This window comes from Salvelinus fontinalis, chromosome 3 (assembly GCF_029448725.1).
Source record: "Salvelinus fontinalis isolate EN_2023a chromosome 3, ASM2944872v1, whole genome shotgun sequence".
NCBI lineage: Eukaryota > Metazoa > Chordata > Actinopteri > Salmoniformes > Salmonidae > Salvelinus > Salvelinus fontinalis.
In genome coordinates this window covers 24,299,382-24,324,068 of record NC_074667.1, presented here as the reverse complement: position 1 = coordinate 24,324,068, position 24,687 = coordinate 24,299,382, and the positions used below count along the sequence as shown (strand labels likewise).

Here is a 24,687-nt window from a genome sequence, read left to right as displayed (position 1 = left end):
TGGTTAACATTTCTCCTTTGCCAAGATAATCCATCCACCTGACAGGTGTGGAATATCTAGAAGCTTATTAAATAGCGTGACCATTACCAAGATGCACCTTGTCGGAGCTCGCTAGATGGCAATCATACAGTACGGCGCCATCACAGCTATCAGTGTTTAATTCTGTGCCCCAGCTATTAAAAAGTGCATGTCATATTTTTGCAGCTCACAGTGACATGCACATATTAGAGAGGAAATGGACTATGGGAGAATGTGTTAGAGGCTGGAGAGAAGTGTTGTACCTGGGACGACATTTCTCTACCGCTCAACACCTGTAGCAAACAGAAAGACACACACACACACACACACACACACACACACACACACACACACACACACACACACACACACACACACACACACACTGTGACATTGCTATGGGTAGGATAGTCTTATTAGCTGACTGGACGTGTGCATTAGACGGGCAGAAGACACCTGGCCACTCTTGGATGAAAAGGGAAAAAAAGTGATCCACTGTTGGAGGACCGGGAAAAAAATCTGTCAAAAAGTGCTAATTTATTATTAAAACAAAATCTTTAAAGGGTGCTTCAAAGATAACAGAGAACGAGGGAGAGGCCTGATACAGTTAACATTTTGCTTCTTTAAGTGTTGAAAACACACATATAGGCATACATAATGCGCATAACCACAGTGCATTGTGCAGCTAATCCCGCCTAAGCACTCCTGTCTTGAGCTGCGTTCTGAAAGCGGACTGAAAGATAGATGCTCAGGAACGAGAGCCAGAGCTTAGCCTAGCAGAGCCTAGGCACGTAGCAACAGCAGGTCTTGCTTATTAACGAAGCGTGTCGAGTGGCAAATTAAGCGTGAAATAGCCCTATCGCTGACACCACACAAACGACAGGTATGAAAGGGAAGGAAGAAGATGCAGAGAGAGAGAGAGAGAAATAGAGAGGGAGAGGGAGGATGTAGGAGCATGCTTTTGACATTCATTTAACATAATCAGTGTTTCTTGTTGTTGTCGTGAAACTGCACAACTAGCTATTCTACAAATTGCATACGGGTTTGGGATGACTGAATGATGAGCTCTAGGTTAATACTGTACCATTGGCTAACATGTTTCTGTATATGGTGAAATGTCCATGATACAGGCATTAGGAAAGGCATGCTATAGAATGGCTAAGAGGTGGGTTGAAAATATACTCTGGATACGACAGTGCCATCTATGGGTAGAATGAGACATGATGTGAAGGGTCTGTCTGGACACACCTAAACCAGACACACACCTTTACATCAGTGGAGGCTCCTCAGAGGAGGAAGGGAGGACCATCCTCCTCAGTGAATTTCATAAATATAAAAATAGTGAAACAATAAAGTTATCCTTTTTAGATAAAATGATACTAAGTATATTCACAACCAAATAATTGATTAAAACACACTGTATTAAAATGAAGGTCTACAGTAGCCTCAACAGCACTCTGTAGGGTAGCACCATGGTGTAGCCGGAGAACAGCTAGCTCCCGTCCTCCTCTGGGTATGTTGACTTAAAAACAAAACCTAGGAGGCTCATGAATCTCACCCATTTTCGTAGAATTACACAGTAATTATGACAACTTCCAGAGGACATCCTCCAACATATCAGAGCTCTTGCAGCATGAACTGACATGTTGTCCACCCAATAAAAGGATCAGATAATTAATCTAGTACTGAAAGCATAAGCTACAGCTACCTAGCACTGCAGTGCATACAATGTCGTGAGTAGTTGCCTCAAAGAGAGAAAGACAATAGTTGAACAGTTAACAAATGAATGTATTCTTAAATTAAGGAGAAGCAAGAGAGAGTGAGAGAGAGAGAGCTAGCTACAGCATATTTGGTTGTATTCTTTTAAACTTTCACGTAGCTAGTTGAATGCAGCTTGCTAGTTTAGCCTACTGAAACACCTGGCTCAAACATAGAGGGATGCTATGTTAGCTAGCTGGCTATTCTATCCAACACTGGAACTCTTCCTAATCAAGGTAAGCATTTGGATTTAGTCATTTTTTGCCGCCGGTGTAACTGCTAAACTGATTTGTAACTGTACACTGTATTGCATGATTGTAGTGAGTTTACAAACACGTTAGTTATAGTAGCTATGTTGACTATGACGTTAATATGGTAACAACAATGTAGGCTGTGTGTAGCGTTTAGCAGTCATGATATGAAGGTTAGGTTTGGAAAGGATTTTTCGCCTGGTCACAGACAGCTGATGTGTTGTGCACTGAAGTCCACAAGTGAAGGAAAAAGGTGAGAGAAGTGCGCATAGATATTGTTGCTTGAAGGAATTATATATACACTGTATTCAGACCCCTTGACTTTTTCCACATTTACATTACAGCCTTATTCAAAAATGGATTCAAGTTTTTTCCCCTCATCAATCTACACACAATACCCCGTAATGACAAAACAAAAACTAGTTTTTAGAAATTGTATCAAATTTAAAATAAAAAACAGAAATATCACATTTACATAAGTATTCAGACCCTTTCTACTCAGTACTTTGATGAAGCACCTTTGACAGCGATTACATCCTCGAGTCTTCTTGGGTATGACGCTAAAAGCTTGGCACACCTGTATTTGGGGAGTTTCTCCCATTCTTCTCTGCAGATCCTCTCAAGTTCTGTCAGTTTAGATGGTGAGTGTCGCTGCACAGCTATTTTTAGGTCTCTCCACAGAAGTTATATTGGGTTCATGACGGGGCTCATGCTGGGCCACTCAAGGACATTCAGACACATTTCCCGAAGCCACTCCTGCGTTGTCTTGGCTGTGTGCTTAGGATCGTTGTTCTGTTGGAAGGTGAACCTTTGACCCAGTCTGAGGTCCTGAGCGCTCTGGAGCAGGTTTTCATCAAGGATCTCTCTGTACTTTGTTTCATTCATCTTTCCCACGCTCCTGAATAGTCTCCCAGTCACACTGTGGGGAAATACATCCCCATAGCATGATGCTGCTACCATCATGCTTTACTGTAAGGATAGTGTGAGGTTTCCTCCAAACGTGACGCTTGGCATTGAGGCCATAGAGTTCAATCTTGGTTTCATCTTCCGGTGCCTTTTGGCAAACTCCCACAGGGCTGACATGTGCTTTTTACTGAGGAGTGGCTTCCGTCTGGCCACTCTACTATAAAGACCTGATTGGTGGAGAGCTGCAGAGATGGTTGTCCTTCTAGCAGGTTCTCCCATCTCCACATAGGAACTCTGGAGCTCTGTCAGAGTGGCCATCGGGTTCTTGGTCACCTCTCTGACCAAAGCCCTTCTCCCCCGATTGCTCAGTTTGGCCGGGCAGCCAGCTCTAGGAAAAGTCTTGGTGGTTCCAAACTTCTTCCATTTAAGAATAATGGAGGACACGGTGTTCTTGGGGACCTTCAATGCTACAGACACCCTTCCCCAGATCTTTGCCTGGACACAGTCCTATCTCGGATCTCTACTGACAATTCTTTCGACCTCATGGATTGGTTTTTGCTCTGACATGCACTGTCAACTGTGGGACCTTATATAGACAGGTGTGATCCTTTCCAAATCATGTCCAATCAATTGAATTTACCACAGGTGGACTCCAATCAAGTTTTAGAAACATCTTAAGGGTGACCAATGGAAACAGGATGCACCTGAGCTCAATTTCAAGTCTCATAGCAAAGGGTCTGAATACTTATGTAAATAAGGTATTTCAGTTTTTTTAATATATATATTTATACACATATGCTAAAATTTCTAAAAACCTGTTTTCACTTTGTCATTATGGGGTATTGTGTGTGGATTGATGAGTATTTTATTTATATATATACACTGCTCAAAAAAATAAAGGGAACACTTAAACAACACAATGTAACTCCAAGTCAATCACACTTCTGTGAAATCAAACTGTCCACTTAGGAAGCAACACTGATTGACAATAAATTTCACATGCTGTTGTGCAAATGGAATAGACAAAAGGTGGAAATTATAGGCAATTAGCAAGACACCCCCAAAAAAGGAGTGATTCTGCAGGTGGTGACCACAGACCACTTCTCAATTTACTATGCTTCCTGGCTGATGTTTTGGTCACTTTTGAATGCTGGCGGTGCTCTCACTCTAGTGGTAGCATGAGACGGAGTCTACAACCCACACAAGTGGCTCAGGTAGTGCAGTTCATCCAGGATGATACATCAATGCGAGCTGTGGCAAAAAGGTTTGCTGTGTCTGTCAGCGTAGTGTCCAGAGCATGGAGGCGCTACCAGGAGACAGGCCAATACATCAGGAGACGTGGAGGAGGCCATAGGAGGGCAACAACCCAGCAACAGGACCGCTACCTCCGCCTTTGTGCAAGGAGGTGCACTGCCAGCGCCCTGCAAAATGACCTCCAGCAGGCCACAAATGTGCATGTGTCTGCTCAAACGGTCAGAAACAGACTCCATGAGGGTGGTATGAGGTGTGGCAAAAAGGTTTGCTGTGTCTGTCAGCGTAGTGTCCAGAGCATGGAGGCGCTACCAGGAGACAGGCCAGTACATCAGGAGACGTGGAGGAGGCCATAGGAGGGCAACAACCCAGCAACAGGACCGCTACCTCCGCCTTTGTGCAAGGAGGTGCACTGCCAGCGCCCTGCAAAATGACCTCCAGCAGGCCACAAATGTGCATGTGTCAGCATATGGTCTCACAAGGGGTCTGAGGATCTCATCTCGGTACCTAATGTCAGTCAGGCTACCTCTGGCGAGCACATGGAGGGCTGTGCGGCCCCACAAAGAAATGCCACCCCACACCATGACTGACCCATCGCCAAACCGGTCATGCTGGAGGATGTTGCAGGCAGCAGAACGTTCTCCACGGCGTCTCCAGACTCTGTCACGTCTGTCACATGTGCTCAGTGTGAACCTGCTTTCATCTGTGAGGAGCACAGGGCGCCAGTGGCGAATTTGCCAATCTTGGTGTTCTCTGGCAAATGCCAAACGTCCTGCACGGTGTTGGGCTGTAAGCACAACCCCCACCTGTGGACGTCGGGCCCTCATACCACCCTCATGGAGTCTGTTTCTGACCGTTTGAGCAGACACATGCACATTTGTGGCCTGCTGGAGGTCATTTTGCAGGGCGCTGGCAGTGCACCTCCTTGCACAAAGGCGGAGGTAGCGGTCCTGCTGCTGGGTTGTTGCCCTCCTACGGCCTCCTCCACGTCTCCTGATGTACTGGCCTGTCTCCTGGTAGCGCCTCCATGCTCTGGACACTACGCTGACAGACACAGCAAACCTTTTTGCCACAGCTCGCATTGATGTGCCATCCTGGATGAACTGCACTACCTGAGCCACTTGTGTGGGTTGTAGACTCCGTCTCATGCTACCACTAGAGTGAGAGCACCGCCAGCATTCAAAAGTGACCAAAACATCAGCCAGGAAGCATAGGAACTGAGAAGTGGTCTGTGGTCACCACCTGCAGAATCACTCCTTTTTTGGGGGTGTCTTGCTAATTGCCTATAATTTCCACCTTTTGTCTATTCCATTTGCACAACAGCATGTGAAATTTATTGTCAATCAGTGTTGCTTCCTAAGTGGACAGTTTGATTTCACAGAAGTGTGATTGACTTGGAGTTACATTGTGTTGTTTAAGTGTTCCCTTTATTTTTTTGAGCAGTGTATTTATATATATATATATATATATATATATATATATATATATAATCCATTTTAGAATAATCCTGTAACATTAAAAAAATTGGAAAAAGTGAAGGGGTCTGAATACTTTCCGAATGCACTAATCATGCTGTTTTTATATGTGGCTGCTATGAAAGTGAACTGTGTTTGTGTGTGATGAGGGGTGTATTCATTCCGCCGATTCTGTTTAAAAACGTTTCTTAAACGAAATGGGAATAAACATACCTTAACATTTCTCCAATAGAAACAGTCATTTGTAACCGTTGGACTAATGATTACACCCTAGATCAGCTAGATGCAGGCCTTGATTACTCAAAATTCTCTCGATTTGTGCACCTACGTTGTAAACTTTCACTCATTGGCTAAGTTGTAGCAACCGCATGTCGGGTACAGGGAAAATTTGAGTATCATGTAGTAGCCTAAACCTATTGATGTTACATTGAACAGGGTGAATGGAATATGAATGACAGTCATCCAATATTCTGTATTAGAAATAAGGCCATTCTCATACAAAAATAATCATCCTCCCTCATCTTAAACAGCACTAACCGCCACTGCTTTACACACTCACATAGCCCCACACACACACACACACACACACTAGCATGTCCTCTCTGTCTCACGTATACATTCTACGTCATTGTAATATACAGTATTATCTTTTCTCATCTCCCCTCTCATAAATTAACTGTCTGATTATCTCATCTCAGCAACTGGATCTAAAGTGACTTTTCGCCCCCCCCCCCCCCCCCCCCAAACTTTACGCGCTAACCTTAATGAAGGCATCACAGCCAAAATGACTGGTTGTCAGTCTGTTGCTAATGAGCTACATGTAACATTTTAATGAATGAGGTTGAGGACCAATTTTAAAATAAACACACCAACAGATGTCCTACATTTAAAAAAAAATATGTTACTACTACCGATATGTTTCTGACATGAAGCTATTTTCGGGTGAAAATGTTACAGGTAGCTCCCTTAAAGTACATGGCAAAATCTCGGCAAAATCAGAAAAATGGCAATTAGTAGTTTTCCCATACCTGTCATATGGTTCGTTAGGTTCGATGGATTGACAGATTCACTTAAACTGCTCATTGCCTAAAAAAAATCTAATTTCTGGTTAAGCGCTGGACAGCGAGAGAGAGCGAGAGGAGGATAAATGGATTAGGAGAAAGGGGAAGGGAGAGCGGGAATGATTAGGCTGAACTGATGGCTGTTAAAATAGAAATTAAGTCAGAATCACCTAACCAGTTAGACAGATTGAGGACATTTTCTTTTTATGACTAAATGTGTAAATACACCCCAAATTAACATAATGTAAATACCCCCAATTACAGAACAAGCACTACAATGCCAAGAGTGTTTTCTGCCAATGTATCTATAAATATACATTTTGTTTTTTGTTGCTCTTCATCATCATCATCATCATCTGCACATCTATCACTCGTGTTAATGCTAAATTGTAATTATTTTGCCACTATGGCCTATTTATTGCCTTACCTCCCTACTCTCACTACATTTGCACACACTGTATATTTTTCTATTGTGTTATTGACTGTACGTTTGTCTATCCCCATGTGTAACTCTGTGTTGTTGTTTATATCGCACCGCTTTGCTTTATCTTGGCCAGGTCGCAGTTGTAAATGAGAACTTGTTCTCAACTAGCCTACCTGGTTAAATAAAGGTGACATTTAAAAAAATTCATTAAAGATATGGATAACGAAATAGGTTGTCAGCGTCACTTAAAGATGATCAAAGTTATGGTGTAGTATAGTTCAATCGAGTACAGGCTCAACTGAACGACAACAGAGACAGAATGCAACATGAAATAGTTTGGGGTAGGCCTCGCCTGCTGATGACAGGCTGGCGGTGGTGGGGAGGTGGAAGTTCGTTGAGAGACCGTTGTTTCAAAACACCAAGTGAAACACACAAAGGGTGAGTTGACGTGTAAATACTCCCCTAGGTTTATGCCCATTGGTTGAAAGAACGGAAAGGGATTATTGCACGAGTCAGCCCAAAGGTTATTCAGGAAGCGTAGTAGAAATGCCTTAGTGTGCCATGCTCATAGGCTGAAGTTAATAGGTGATCTTCAGCCCGCTTGCTAATAGTGAAGGAGGACGAGAGACGTGACGCTATGCTGACGAGGTCACATTAATAACACTACCATGTAAATGCCTGCTAAGCTGACGAGGTAGCATTATACACACTACATTATGAATACCTGCTGTTGCCTGTGAGATAGGAAGCGATGTGAATTATATGGTGCTTACTAGATACATTTAAAAGTGATGAGCCATTCACACCAGCCTTACCGACTGAACTTTCGTAAACTACATAACAACATTTTGTGACCATGGAGGTTCACTTCACCATTGAAATCCTATACAATCCTAGAGAAAGACGATGCCCCACAGTCAATCTAAGCTGTTCTCTGTTTACACTGGATGTCCATCGGAAGAAGACACGATGAAGGCGTGTGTGTGTGTGTGTGTGTGTGGCTGATCCTCTGTATACTCTCAGACAAAGCCGATAACACCGCCCCCTCTCTCTCCACCGGAGCCGATACGATCATTACACAAACAAGAAGCTGTCATTATTCACCGGGACTGTGTGTGTGTGTGTTCCAGCCTTGAAGGAGAAGGCCACAAAGGCCAGAGTCTGTGTTAGATGGGTATGCATATTCCACACTCCAGAAAAAGCAGCCAGTTTACCAATACGTCTACTCTCGCTATGTCTAGAGGTTTTAGGCCTGCCTAGCTGTTCCATAATCTGTCAATGTGTGCATTTAACGTGAAAGTAAGTATATGAGAAAAGGGTGTTGGATACATTTGCTAAGGAGACAATGCACTTAACTAGGGTCCAGGGCGATCTCTGTCCTTACCCTGTCAGTTAGTGAAGCTGGCGGCAAATATAAGATATACAAAACTAAGCAAAAAGTCATACGATAACAACAAGCTAGCAAACAAATGTGGGAAAACCCAGCCGAGCTAAGACGCTACTCAGTCCACCTATCACTCTGCAATCACTTGTCAATCACCCACACCTGTGAGCAATTAGCTGCTTGTCAGGCCTTGCTGGTACTTCAAGCACCTGGGCCTGTTGCTGCTGCCCCGGAGGAATGGGATGTGATGTGTATCGTTGGAGTGTGCTGTCTAACTATGGCCAACAACACTTCCCTACCTATTCCTAACTATTTCTAAAGCCCTAGCGATTTAGCTGTGACAAATGTTAAACCTGTTGATCAAGTTTGAATTAGTGTATCCGTACAGTGTCTTTCACTCCCAAAACTTCTCAATATCACACAAGTGGTAAAAACGACAAAACCGAGCTCCTTCCCCAGAAAGTCTCCCTCAAATCCAGCCAGGAGCTCATAATATGAGTCAAAGTTACACAGAATCCACAAGCCCCTTCTGCAGACGCAGAGAAGATTCCCGGGGCTAGGGAGGGCCGCAATAAGCCGCGCCTAGGGAGGGCCGCAGTAAGTAAAGCGGCGAGGATAAGGTAAAGGACAATGCTTCCCGTGGAAAAGAACAAGGGAGAAAAGAAAGAGAAAAACAAAGGGAGATTAGACTGTGGGTTTATCCCAGTTACTGGTGGGATTACGTGATGTGCCACTTTCATTGGTGCACAAGCAGACCCACACACCAATGGGGTTAAGGAGCTCAGTTGGCCCGAGTCTCTGTTATTGGGGTGTAATGACTTTAGAGGATGTCATGTGATAAAGAATAAAGCTGGGCCCGGTCTTCAAGCTGTTTCTGCTGGACTCAATGGACTGCCTCTCTTTTCCCCAGACCCCTCCCTCACACTCAGTGTACAGCACCTGTCCTTTATAGCTACTTCATACTCCCTTTTTTCCCCCTCTTCTACCTGTACTTTACCACTCACCACGCTATTTTTGTTTTGTTCAAACTTCAATCATCCGTTCTCTTTCCTCTCCTACTTCTATCCTCCAACAGTCTCTTCTCCTTCCCCTCCTCCTTCAACTCTCCCTTGTCCTTCCCCTCCTCCTTCAACCCTCCCTTCTCCTTCTATAGTCCCTTCTCTCCTCTTTTTCTCCCTAGTGCCTATGTATACAGCATTCTTCCCCAGTCTTCCTCTCCCTCTACTCCCAGTCGTCCTCTTGTTCCCTCTCCCAAGCTAGCTGATGGAGGGGAGTGATAAGGCGGTCCACTTCAGATACGCTGCATGGCCCCTCTGGGATAAGACCTTTATCTCTGTGTGTGTGTGTGTGTGTGTGTGTCTGTGTGCGTGCGTGCGTGAGGATGGGGAGTGAGATAATTAATGGCTGAGGGTCAAGAGTCCCCAGTAAACTACACACTGGAGAAAGTGGACCGAGTTTGACAAACGTTTTGCAAATTCAACCCAGAAATGTCGGCATGCTGAAAAAAACGATGAAAAACGCTGTTGATAAAATGTTGATTCAACATACCTTTGCTTCGTGAGTTCTCCAGTTGTGGTTCTCTCTCCATCTTCTCTCTCTCTCTCTCTCTCCCTCCCATCTGTCGTCCCATTGGAGGATGAGCTGGGTTCTAATTCAATTACCCAGTAGCCAGTTCCAGTTGTTCATTAAGACAATTGAATCAAAGCCTATTCTATTAGCTCAGCCACAGTGATGTCAGCAAGCTGCGCCGATTGCAAAGCCACACACCGCAATTAGACTCATTGTCAGCTAGGCTGGGCTAGGCCTGTGGTGCCAAACCACTGGGCGCACACTGGTTGAATGAATGTTGTTTCCACGTCATTTCAATGAAATTACGTTGAATTGACATCTGTGACAAGTGGGACGTCTTTCAGAGAGAGAGAGAGAGAGAGAGAAACACAGACAGACAGTGTAACTTCAGGATAATTTCATGCATGTTCACAGACCATTGTGATATAGCTTTATTTTCAAGTTACGTGTACTCTACAAAACGGGAAACAATGGGGGCTAACTTTCTGCTAAGAAAACCATTCTGAAATCTTTAGCCATCACTATGAGACCATCATTGGGAATGGTCATGGAAAGCATACTGCGAAACCAAACGTATTCCGATGGGCATTACTCTGTTTACATCCCTGTTCCGCATTCACTCACCCGGCTCAGTTAATTGCATGAATGGAAATCAATAGTGTAATAGAATTCAAAACGGGCCATGTCATTTTCAGACTTCGCACCTTCCAGCGGTCTCGTCGAATCAAAAGATAGCCGCATGTTTTCCAACGGAAACACACTTCCTGTTATTCCAAAGTCTTTGACAGGAATAACGTGGAAAAGTAAGAGAGGCAGCGGTATGGGGGAGAGAAGGAAGGAAGGAAGATCTTTGGACTGGAGGGAGCAGAGGAGGAAAGTCATATTGAAAAGACCTTTATGGTGATGTTCTATGAGAAGTGTCTTCTTTTTTGGGGGGGGGGGGGGTTCTTTGTCTGACAATGTTGTTGCTATCCCCAACACGACTTAAAAGGTTAAAGTGTTGCTATGTTTGTTTACGTTCAAGTGTTGCTATGTTAGTTAGTCCAGTTGCAAAAATAATGTGCCATTTCTCTCTCTAACACACACCCATGACCCTCCCCATACTGTAGGCAATGCCAGATCCAATATCTTGTCAAATCACCCAAGATATTTCCTTAATTCCACCGTCTTAATTAAAACTGAAGGGTAGCAATAAAAGCAATAAGGCAGATAACATTCAAAGGGCTGTTTAATCATGGTCGTTGTGAATAATGGGGTAGGGCAGAGGATATAAGACGTTTTATAGAGAGAATGGTATTTGTGGAGAAATGTCAGTGAGAAGGAGATGGGGGGAAACCCAGTAACCTATTTAATATATATATGTAATATATATGTATGTAATATACAGACTACACATGTGGTGTACAAAAGGCTCATCTCTGGTGCATGAGGGAAATTGCATGCATGCACACGCGCCACCCAACACACACACAGATGAGATTGACAGTCCATCACAGTGCTAGTTGGTACCAGGAGCTGTGAGGAGTGATTTATTGATCTACCGTTTGACTCCCAGTCTGCAGTACTGTTGTTCTGGTGCTCTGGAATTGATCACACATAGTAGCAGAGAGAACAAATCTGGTTCCAGCAACAAACATCTATAGGGGTTGAACTCAAACGCATGCTAGAGGTGAAATGTGTGTCCGTGTTTCCATTAGCCGGTAATAACCGACTTTTGTAAAAAATAATAATAATAAAATAAAAAAATCCGATAAAATTGTAGGACAATTCCTGGAAGGGGGGAAAACATCCCAATGCGAAATAATGCGTTTTAGTCTATTCATTGATTGAAATACCAGTCGATGTAGCTAGCGCCAGAGACGCTGCTACAGCTCACCAAACAGCTGTTTGTTGCTGCTGGAGGGAAACATGCGCTTTAATAAGCCCATTCATTGCGCAACAATTCTAATGGCAATTGCATGTAAAATAACAAAAAGCAATGGCAACAATTAAAAATAACTAATTGTGTTTCTTCTCAACTGGTAAATTGAAGCGCACTTCGCATTCGCCAATCAAGTGCATAGGCAACTTGGCAGGCTTCAACGTGTCACACGCCACTTTACAATGAGCTGGAGACATGAGCTTGAAACGTTTTGCTACAAATTATGAGGAATATCTTACCCCGTTTCAAACTAGTCTAGACAAAATCTAACCAAACCTGCAGGCAATTATTTTATAAATACTTCCATATGCCATTGGAACAAGTAACATTTTTCTCTCATGTTCTATTGGTTTTCAAATCAAGTTTCTTTCGTTGTCCAGTAGCCAGAGGCACAATCCTAGTCACATTAGCCACCCATGCTAGTTGTTGCATATTTAGATATCCCCTCTTTATAAATTTCAAACGGATATTTTAATCTCTGTCACATGAAACCGATCACATGGCGTTTTCCCACTCATTTCATTATGGAACGAACATTTGCGCGTAGCCTACTGCCTTGTAGATTGACATAGGCTAGTTCCTATGTTTCCTGGCTGATGTTTTGGTCACTTTTGAATGCTGGCGGTGCTTTCACTCTAGTGGTAGCATGAGACGGAGTCTACAACCCACTCAAGTGGCTCAGGTAGTGCAGCTCATCCAGGATGGCACATCAATGCGAGCTGTGGCAAAAAGGTTTGCTGTGTCTGTCAGCGTAGTGTCCAGAGCATGGAGGCGCTACCAGGAGACAGGCCAGTACATCAGGAGACGTGGAGGAGGCCGTAGGAGGGCAACAACCCAGCAGCAGGACCGCTACCTCCGCCTTTATGCAAGGGGGTGCACTGCCAGAGCCCTGCAAAATGACCTCCAGCAGGCCACAAATGTGCATGTGTCTGCTCAAACGGTCAGAAACAGACTCCATGAGGGTGGTATGAGGGCCCGACGTCCACAGGTGGGGGTTGTGCTTACAGCCCAACACCGTGCAGGACGTTTGGCATTTGCCAGAGAACACCAAGATTGGCAAATTCGCCACTGGCGCCCTGTGCTCTCCACAGATGAAAGCAGGTTCACACTGAGCACATGTGACAGACGTGACAGAGTCTGGAGACGCCGTGGAGAACGTTCTGCTGCCTGCAACATTCTCCAGCATGACCGGTTTGGCGGTGGTCAGTCATGGTGTGGGGTGGCATTTCTTTGTGGGGCCGCACATCCCTCCATGTGCTCGCCAGAGGTAGCCTGACTGCAATTAGGTACCGAGATGCGATCCTCAGACCCCTTGTGAGACCATATGCTGACACATGCACATTTGTGGCCTGCTGGAGGTCATTTTGCAGGGCTCTGGCAGTGCACCTCCTTGCACAAAGGCGGAGGTAGCGGTCCTGCTGCTGGGTTGTTGCCCTCCTACGGCCTCCTCCACGTCTCCTGATGTACTGGCCTGTCTCCTGGTAGCGCCTCCATGCTCTGGACACTACGCTGACAGACACAGCAAACCTTCTTGCCACAGCTCGCATTGATGTGCCATCCTGGATGAGCTGCACTACCTGAGCCACTTGTGTGGGTTGTAGACTCCGTCTCATGCTACCACTAGTGTGAAAGCACCGCCAGCATTCAAAAGTGACCAAAACATCAGCCAGGAAGCATAGGAACTGAGAAGTGGTGTGTGGTCACCACCTGCAGAACCATTCCTTTTTTGGGGGTGTCTTACTAATTGCCTATAATTTCCACCTTTTGTCTATTCCATTTGCACAACAGCATGTGAAACTTATTGTCAATCAGTGTTGCTTCCTAAGTGGACAGTTTGATTTCACAGAAGTGTGATTGACTTGGAGTTACATTGTGTTGTTTAAGTGTTCCCTTTATTTTTTTGAGCAGTGTATTTTATATGACTGGAGACACTACCAGAATATGACAAAAAATACACGGTAACCTACTTTGGGCCTACGAAAACGGGAGACAAATACAACATGACCTACATCTAACCTAGAGGGAAAAAAACACATTTCGCTAATGATCCTCTGGTCAAATCATGCTTTCTGGTGTAGTAGCTTATTTTTGAATTCTTTTATTTATTTATGTATAAACAGGAGTAAGCTATTTAGGCTATATAATTTTGGCAATTTAATTCAATTTACTTCAGGGAAAGCTTCCCCTAGCCTTATGGACGTGCAGCCTGTGTCCTCACATCTTCAAATTGCTCATCAGAATTCAGTAAGAATAACGCACGCCATTGCATCCGAGTTGCATGTCCTGTTAAGATGAATTACCATAAACAAAATGTGATTTCTGGCATTCTGAGCACCGTGGTTGGACGCCCTAATCAGGTTGTGCAACCAATGCATATGGATCCGGTATATTTAAATGTCCAGTAAATTAAAATGCTTCCGGTGAAATGTCTGGCCCACATTTTTATACCGGAAACCCTAGTGTGTGTGTGTGTAGTTGTGAATTTGAGTGTAAAAGCAGACACATACACACAAACACACGCAATTCTTCCAGACAATGGGTATGTGGAGTGAGATTTCAGCAATGGTGTGTGAGTGTGTGTTGGATGTTGCAGCATTGTATAGGGGCTGTCAGCTGTACCTAGTTGAGCCTCTCTGCAGGGTGACCCTAAGGGTTATCTTCAAGGTTCCACCACACCTTGCTTTGCCGCTAGCGCACTGCATGTAACCATGGTAACGGTGAAAAGGGACAATATGAGGCTGCAAGACACACACAGACACACACGCAGACACACACACACACGCAGGTATTGTAGGTAGTGGCACTAGTATCCTCTTGGGGATAAAGCCATAGGGATTGAGAGGGTTGGGGACCTGTGATTGATTGAGGGAAAAAATAGGATATATTAAAGGAATAAGAAGGGGTAGAAAACAGATGAAAAGGAGAGAAAGCAAGTAGTTCTCACAATCGATCCTCGAGGTGTGTCCTTCCAACACTCACACAATGGTGTCAGGTTATCCAGGGGTGAAAGTCGATTTAAAAAAAAACCTGTTACGGTACCTCCTATGTGTGCACGCTTTTTTTTAATGGGTTTAATTGTAGACATGACATTTAACTGTAAAAATGTATTACCATTTAGTGTGGCATGAACACAACTAGTCCTGATGTCTTCAAACAAATCACTTCAAAAAGTAGGCTACCTGCACCCGTTCGTCCACTCCAAAGTAATTCCAGCACCTGCCATATGATGAATGGAAAGAAACGTCTATTAAAACACCAACAAGTGTTATGTCATTCGGTGATAGTCATTAGGCACATTTGTAGCCTCACTTGATTGATGGGTCCACTGCTGTCTGTCTTGGCCACAGCCAATCATCTCTGCTTTGGCAAAAATATTGTACATCGATCCACACCGCAGTTTGGAGCGTCGACTATACCACCGGTTTTCAAGTCCATTTGCACATTTCTTCATGCTGCTTACAGGCAGTAATGATAAATGATGGTGTAATAGCCTAAATCTTTGCAATCTTTGTTTTAATTATTGTGATATGCTCATGTTGTACCGGCGTACCTCCACTATTTCTTTCTGACTGTAGTCCGCAACGGAGCTTACCGGGCATTCTTTCACCCCTGAGTTTAGATACCCATATCATTAGGTAATTTACCTTACCAATTGAACATAACTATGCATGCAAGGCTTGAAATGAAAACTGGTGCTCCAGAATAATCACCATCGTACATCCTACATCTGCATTATAAAATATGACTTTTTCTTAGCTACTAACTAATCTTCCATAAATCTTAAACTAATCCCTCCCCCCCACACACACACAGTCTCCCTTGGTATCTCCATGGAGTCGGCTTAAGGACGCCAGCTGTTTAATGAAACCATGAGCACCGTGCAATCAAGCCGAGCATTGTGGGTAGGAGGCACCCCGAGTGTGGGGCATTAACGTCAGGAGGTGCAGCGCGACAAAGAGCCATCTTCAATCTCATTTTGTCAGGATTGGAAGGATTTATTTGAGCCCCGAAGGATGCGCCAGTGCAATTTCAAAATAAATCAAGACAATGCACTACAGATGACAAATCAAGATAATACACTCCAAAACAAGGACATGGGAAAAGGGAGAGAAGGCATGCGGGTAGGTATAGTGGTAGGTAGTGCTCGATTGAGTCCGAGTGGAGTTGGGCCCAGTTGGATTAGTTTAGACTAGAAAATGGAGGGTGATTTAAAGTGATGGGGGAAGATGGATGTGCTGCTCTCCTTCTCCTCCCCCGCGTCTTCGTCTTCCTTCTCTTCTTTGGTTTCTTGTTCTTTCTCAACCGTGGTTTATCAGCAGGGTCTGTGGACAAGGCACAGCAAGTGACCGTCAGTCATTCGGTCTATAGACATGGGCGAAGACACAAATGCAAAATCACAAAGACGGTATCATACTCACAATCTCACAATGTACTTACACGCTCATTCAAACTGTAAGAAATTGGTAGTCCTCCCCTCCTCCCTCACACACTCCCTCAAACAGGAGGATGCTACATAGGTGTTCCGCCAAGACTCCAAAAGAAAACAAAAGCTCTCTAGCTCACCACACAGACTGTGAGTAATGACTACGTCCACACACACACTACAACCCCTAGCCATAAAATACAGGTGGATGAATGCTGATCGCCGTTCACTGTGAGTAAAGTAACACTCCCTATACTTTGAATGCATTTTTATGCGAAAGGTAGGTAAACGTTGGCGCAAAATCATAAAAAGATGCATCAACGGCATTTACCCTCCACCACACCATTGCATATGAGCTACTGTATACTCACCCTATCCCCAATAAACCCCTAAACCCTACCCCCATGTACTTCTGAAATAAACCGTATAAGCAATATGGTGAAAATGACAATTCCACCTTGCCCATCAAAGGTGGGAGTTATAGCCTTATTGCTAGTACCTATCCAATCCTTTTTTAGACTTATCTGATAATAGGTACAGTCACAGGCTGATAGGCAATAGCGCCACACACACACACACACTCTTCACGGACTCACTGGCTTTTCTCTCGGAAAAACAAAAATAATAGAAAGGAAAATCAATATCTGTCTTCTCTCGTCTGCACTGACAACAGATTCTCTGAGTCAGTCAGAGCCAGCAAACCATCCAGCCAGTCATTTACAGTGGGCTCCAAAATTACTGGCACCCCTGACTGGCAATGCACATACAATACTTAAGAAAATATAAACAATATCATTGTAGAGAAACTCAAAATACCAACATGTGAGAAATACTGTACTTTATTAATGTTTCAATGGAACCAACCAAAATCATACAATTATTTAATACCAAATAAATTTCACCAAAATCAAGGTTTCATAATTATTGGCACTCCTCATTTAGTACTTCGTGCAACCGCCTCTTGCATGGATAACAGCATGGAGTCTTTTCCTGTAACGTTTGATGAGGTTAAGGAAGACATTTGGAGGGATTTTGGACCATTCGTCTATGGAGATCCTTTCAAGATCCTTCACATTCTTGGGTTTGAGCTTATCAACTCCCCTCTTCAACTCAGCCCACAGGTTTTCGATTGGATTGATGTCCGGCGACTGAGATGGCCATGGCAGAACATTGATTTTGATGTCACAGAACCATTTCTGTGTGGATCTTGAGGTATGTTTTGGGTCATTGTCTTGTTGGAAAGTCCACCTACGGCAAAGTCCCAGCCTTCTGGCAGAGACAACCAGATTGTCAGCCAGAATTGCCTGATACTTGGTGGAATTCATTATGCCATCAATCTTAACCAGTGCCCCTGGACCTCTGGAATTAAAACAGCCCCAAAACATCATTGACCCACCACCATATTTCACCGTGAGTATGAGGTGCCTCTCCTTGTATGCATCTCTGTTTCGACGCCAAACATGCCAATGCTGTATCTAACCAAAACGTTCAATTTTGGTCTAATCTAACCTTCCAGTCATATTTTAAATTACATTTGGCAAACTCCAAGTGCTTGTCTTGGGGCCAGAAAGGGCTTTCTTCTGGCAACCCTTCCAAAGAACCTGTGCTTGTGGAGGTGGCGTCTGATGGTGCTTTTTGAAACCTGGTGACCCCAAGACGCCACCAAGGCCTGGAATTCTTTCACAGTGATTCTTGTGGATTTTGTTGCTTCTCTCACCATCCTCCTCCCTACCCTGGTGGGCAAAATGCATTTGCGTCCTCTACCCGTGAGGTTGACAACTGTTCCATATCTTTTGAATTTTTTTCATAATTGCCCTGACAGTGCGCAGTGGTATATTCAATCATTTGTGGATCTTCTTGTAGCCATTACCAGATTTATGAAGCTCTACGACCATCTGTCTCTTTTGAACTGCCAGTTCTTTTGATTTCTTCATGATGTTGGATGACAAAAGGATATTGAATGCGTGTTACCTCATTTTTATACCCTAGTGAAACAGGAAGTGATGTAATGGCTCAATATAGTTCCTTAAGTGGAATTTAATTCCTGGTTTAATTTTGGTAGATGTTATCTGCACTAATCTTTAAGGGTGCCACTCATTGTGATACCTTGATTTGGAAGAGACTGATTTGGAATTAAATCAATACATTATTTTCACACATGTTGGTATTTTGAGTTTCTCTCTATAATTATATTGTTTATATTTTTTTAAGTATTGTTTGTGCATTGCCAGTCAGAGGTGCCAGTAATTTTGGAGCCCACTGTATTAATTCAGTCAGTCAATTAGCCAATCTGCCAGATAGTCAGTCAGTCACATACTTATTTCAGGAAATAGTAATTTAGTGAATCAGATAGTAAGTCCATTATACACTTGTAATCAGTTAGTAAATCAGATACTACGCAAGTTACATATTCAGTCAGTTACCATTAGTAAGTCATCAATTAAATCCAAATGGTAACATGTGAAGATAAAAAACATTCACAGTGCTTTGAACCACAACAGTTGGTTACAGTACTGTGGGAAGAGAGAGAAAGAGACCATCAGGCCTTTCACACAAGTAAAGGTGACCTTGGCTGCAGTCAAAATGACTGGAGACAGTGATGATGATGACAGATGAAAAGGAGACACCACACATGCCATTGGCTGAAGCATGTGTGTGTAAAAGCCAATTTACTCTTGATCTGAAAATGTGGTCGGGGGCACCGTATGGAGGGTGTGACGCAATTGGGGGCCAAATTGAGCTCCTTACCGCATCGCCGTGCGCCTCCCAAATTTTGGAACAACGCGGAGGCCTCCGCATAGCTCCGCATTGACCTGATTGGTTGACGGTAAGTGGGGGCGGGAGGTCCAGTAAAAAGACTGATTCACTTCCTTGACAACAGCTCTGCTCAGTGAAGTGCAAGAAGTATAAATGCCCTGACTTCTGCAGTGGCCGTATGGCAGTAAATGCTCCACAGCCACTGCAGACGTCGGATTAACCACGCATAGGGTTGTTGTGGTGACCGTATTACCGCCACACCGGCGGTCACGACTCAAGAAGGCAGTCAAATTCCACGTTACCGTTTAGTCACGATAATTAGGCTTCTCCAAGCTCTGATGCTGCTGGTGTTCATTAGTAGCCTACCAAACTTGCTAACTGCCTGGTACTCCGCACTCTATTGTCCCTCTAATCACTCTGACATCAACACAAATGTAATTGAAAATCTAATCAAACACTTCATGAGAGCCCATGAGCTCAAGTTGCACAACATTTCTATAGGCTATGTCCGGAAACAGTGATGGCCTCTATTAGAAAAAGGAGGATCCCATCACTTTCTATACGCTAGGCCTACTATATTTATTGTCAACTTTCATAATATTTTTTATTTTTATTTAACCAGGTGGGCCTGTTGAGAACAAGTTCTCATTTAGAACTGCAATCTGGCCAAGATAAAGCACAGCAGTGGAACAAAAACACAGAGTTACACATGGGAATAAACAAACGTACAGTCAATAACACAATAGAAAATCTGTATACAGTGTGTGCAAATGAAGTAAGGAGGTAAGGCAATAAATAGGCCATAGCGGCGAAATAATTACAATTTAGCAATTAACACCGGAGTGATAGATGTGCAGATGAGGATGTGCAAGTAGAAATACTGGTGTGCAAAAGAGTAGAAAAATAATAATATATGGGGATGAGGTAGGTAGCTGGTTGGATGGGCTATTTGCAGATGGGCTGTGTACAGCTGCAGCGATCGGTAAGCTGCTCTGATAGCCGAAGCTTGAAGTTAGTGAGGGAGGTATAAGTCTCCAACTTCTGTGATTTTTGCAATTCGTTCCAGTCATTGGCAGCAGAGAACTGGAAGGAAAGGCAGTGTTGGCTTTGGGTGTTGGCTTTGGGGATGACCAGTGAAATATACCTGCTGGAGTGCGTGCTACGGGTGGGTGTTCCTTTGGTGACCAGTGAGCTGAGATAAAGCAGAGCTTTACCTAGCAAAGACTTATAGATGACCTGGAGTCAGTGGGTTTGGCGACGAATATGTAGTGAGGACCAGCCAACGAGAGCATTCAGGTCGCAGTGGTGGGTAGTATATGGGGCTTTGGTGACAAAACAGATGGCACTGTGATAGCAAATTGGATGCAGTCTGAGTAGAGTGTTGGAGGCTATTTTGTAAATGACATCGCCGAAGTCAAGGATCGGCAGGATAGTCAGTTTTACGAAGGTATGTTTGGCAGCATGAGTGAAGGAGGCCTTGTTGCGAAATAGGAAGCCAATTCTAGATTTAATTTTGGATTGGAGATGCTTAATGTGAGTCTGGAAGGAGAGTTTACAGTCTAACCAGACAACTAGGTACTTGTCGTTGTCCACATATTCTAAGTCAGAACCGTCCAGAGTAGCGAAGCTAGGCGGGCGGGCAGCGATCGGTTAAAGAGCATGCATTTAGTTTTACTAGCGTTTAAGAGCAGTTGGAGGCCACGGAAGGAGTGTTGTATGGCATTGAAGCTTGTTTGGAGGTTTGTTAACACAGTGTCCAAAGAAGGGCCAGATGTATATAGAATGGTGTCGTCTGCGTAGAGGTGGATCAGAGAATCACCAGCAGCAAGAGCGACATAATTGAAATATACAGAGAAAAGAGTCGGCCCGAGAATTGAACCCTGTGGCACCCCCATAGAGACTGCCAGAGGTACGGACAACAGGCCCTCTGATTTGACACACTGAACTCGATCTGAGAAGTAGTTAGTGAACCAGGTGAGGCATTGACAGAGAGTCGAAAGCCTTGGCCAGGTCAATGAAGATGGCTGCACAGTACTGTTTTTTATCGATGGTGGTTATGATATCGTTTAGGACCTTGAGCGTGGCTGAGGTGCACCCGTGACCAGCTCGGAAACCGGATTGCATAGCGGAGAAGGTACGGTGGGATTCGAGATGATAGGTGATCTGTTTGTTCACTCGGCTTTGGAAGACTTTAGAAAGGCAGGGCAGGATGGATATAGGTCTGTAACATTTTGGGTCTAGAGTGTATCCCCCTTTGAAGAGGGGGATGACCGCGGCCGCTTTCCAATCTTTAGGAATCTCAGACGACACGAAAGAGAGGTTGAACATACTAGTAATAGGGTTTGCGACAATGGCAGAGGATAATTTTAGGAAATTATCCGCCAAATATTTTAAGCAAATATTCAAATAAAATCCAACTTTATTTGTCACCTGCGCTGAATACGACGTGTAGACCTTACCGTGAAATGCTTAATTACAAGCCCTTAACCAACAGTGCAGTTCAAGAAAGAGTTAAGAAAATATTTACCAAATAAACAAAAAAATTATAAAAAGTAACACATTACAATAACAAGGCTATATACAGGGGGTACCGGTACCGAGTCAATGTGCGGGGGTACAGGTACAAATTACCTCGACTAACATGTAGGTAGGGGTGAAGTGACTATGCATAGATCATTAACAGCGAGTAGCTGGGGGTCAATGTAATAGTCCGGTGGCCATTTGATTAATTGTTCAGCATTCTTATGCCTTGGGGGTAGAAGCTGTTAAGGAGCCAATTGGACCTAGACTTGGCGCTCCGGTACCGCTTGCCGTGCGGTAGCAGAGAAAACAGTCTATGACTTGGGTGACTGGAGTCTCTGACAATTGTAGGGCTTTCCTCTGACACCGCCTAGTATATAGGTCCTGGATGGCAGGAAGCTCGGCCCCAGTGATGTGAAGTTGCTTATCTTTACAACAGGAGTATAACCTACTTGGTTGGCATGAAAATGAACCACAGGAAAAGCATCCTCCATTCAATATTTAAGTGCAGAGATGACATGTATTTTTACCCTAGCCCGTTTTGAGACAGGTGCATGACAATGGTCCATTCGAAATCAAAACTAATTTCACACATATATTATTTAGTATATGTGAAGACAAGATGAAATCAAGAATAGTCTGATGGGTGACAATATTAGTCTATCACTTGTGAATTATATATTACCACTTGTGAATGATGCCCAGCTTAGGGCAAGAAACATTGCCTTTTTGTGTGTGACTTTTTCTAATCATAGTCACACACCTCATGTAGCCTAGCCCATAGGCCTATATGTTTTGATAAAGGTTTGTATCACAACTAAAGTGACCAATTAACTTCTCAAAATTAAGCACTTTAATCAGCTTTACAAGGGATGTGGAGCCTAACTGACATACATAAGCAGCATGTGAGTTTCAAGTTCGGGGAAGATCATTTTCACCATAAAAATACACCTTTACATGCATAATCGCATTTGCGGTCACTTTTGATAATGGTCTTTTCTCCTAATGGAACATTTGTTCTCATAGCATACTGCCGTGTGCGCATTGCTGCACTTATAATGTTAATAAATAGCCTAATAGTTTTTAAACATTTTAAGCTAAACGTTCTGTTGCATCAGCCTCATTGTGTCAAAAATGTTTTGTTGTTGATGCTAGTGGTTGTATTAATTTGTGATCTATCGTATCCCAGACTATGTTTGGAATATTTATTTCTCGCACAGAATAGGTCAACTTTTGTAAATGGGGATAGTAGATTGACATAGGCTAGTGCTTTTGCTGTTCGTAAGGCCTACTCATCTTGTTGGCTGACGATAAGTAAATGTGGACAGTTCTTCCAATATCTTCAATATGCACCTCGGAATTGGACAAGGACGCGCGCAGTTGCGTCCCCGATGTGTCTGTCTTCACTTATAGCCTGTGAGTGCTGCCTGCTCCGAAGCACTTCATCTCACACACAGCTCTCCATCACGATCACGTGATGGAGAGCTGTGTGAGTGAGGTGAGGTGCTTCGGAGCAGGCAGCACTCAGTGAGAAGGGCTGCAAAAAGCATGGGTATTTTTAGGGTGCACTACGGCCACACAAAGGGGATGCTGCCGGGAAACTCGAGGCATTATCAAGTGCTTCTCAAATTGTGAATGAGAGACTGATGAAGTGTGTACAGCCTGCTCAAAAAAACAAAGCAGAGCTCATGCCTTTCAAATCATAATTAGTCGCATCATGCAGCCTTACAATGTATTGAAAATCAAAACATACAGCCCAACGTTTGTAGAACAACTAAAGTTATATTAATAACTCTAAATTAAGCATATTGGAGAACCTATTTCTTTGTTAACCGCTCAACACAGAATAGCACTCCCTCAAATCGTTTGAAGCAAATATCCTTTCTAGTTCATTCAGCTTTGTTCAATTGTATTCTTAATATAAAATAATACCACGGAATTCTAAGCAAATCTTTTCTGCTAAATGAGCTAGTGTAGCCTACACCCATATGGTATAGCCAGATCAGGACTTAACATAAGGACAACTTAGAGTATGCTATTCTGTTCTTCTGAAATATACTACATTTTCTTCATATCATGTTTCTTTAGACTTGTCTCAAATAAATAATGACTTTATTGAGAAGGTTTAGGCTATATTACATGGATTTATTAGACTTTCTAAAATGTAAATGTTCCAAAGGTTTGCATCAGTGGTTTGTAGGCTGTATGTAGAATCCAGAAGATGCTAAATGTGTTTATGTTCATTTTACGATCAATTACCGTGAGACCGACAGTTATTCGCTTGACAATCACCAGCTGACGAAATTTCGCGACCACCACAGTCCTAACCATGCAGAACCTTTTAGCGTTTGTGTGTCTGTGTGTGCGTGCATGCGTGTGAGTGCATGCGCTTCATCACCATCCTACACTCACACAGATCATCACCACCCATCTAAATGAATGGCCTGATCACATGACATGCAATTACCCGACTGAGAATCATCCATTAAGGAGACGGCTGTTCATAGGTTTCAGTATGGATTGCGTACTGTCGTGGTGTGACTGATAGAGCACGTGTGTGTATTGGCTTGAGTGGTCTACTGCGCTCCTTGTCCTGAACGGGGATGAATTTATCATATGAGTGGCGGCAGACAGACACAGGCTTTTTCCCTCCTCTCTGTCTTTTTCCCTCGGTATTTATTCAGCACAATGACAATCTGAAACCCATGAGAGACAAACAGTAACAGCAAACCTGGTCCACTTATTGCACTTACATATAAAGGGAATTGACAAAAGGGGGCCACTGTCTGCAATCTGTTGGCCATTGGTATCCTGTAGTGTTCATACACACATGCACATGCACGGGATGCACTCATGCCAAGCAAGCACACACACATTTGAGGCCTTGTGTTAGCACTAGCCACTGGGCCACAGATGAGCCGAACTGCAGTTTCTCATGGAATGGTGATCCTTGGTTCGATACCACTCGT

General features: G+C 43.7%; 1 protein-coding gene across 2 annotated transcripts in view; it reads right to left on the bottom strand.

Moving 5' to 3' along the window:
- Positions 1-15,992: 15,992 nt before the first annotated feature.
- Positions 15,993-24,687, bottom strand: part of LOC129841523 (MICOS complex subunit mic25a-like) — a 58,976-nt gene continuing 50,281 nt past the window's right edge. For both annotated transcript variants that reach the window (XM_055909831.1, XM_055909838.1), the window contains one exon: positions 15,993-16,340. In XM_055909831.1, the coding sequence (XP_055765806.1) occupies positions 16,317-16,340 (24 nt within the window). In that variant the 3' untranslated portion in view covers positions 15,993-16,316. The remainder of the gene's footprint in view (positions 16,341-24,687) is intronic.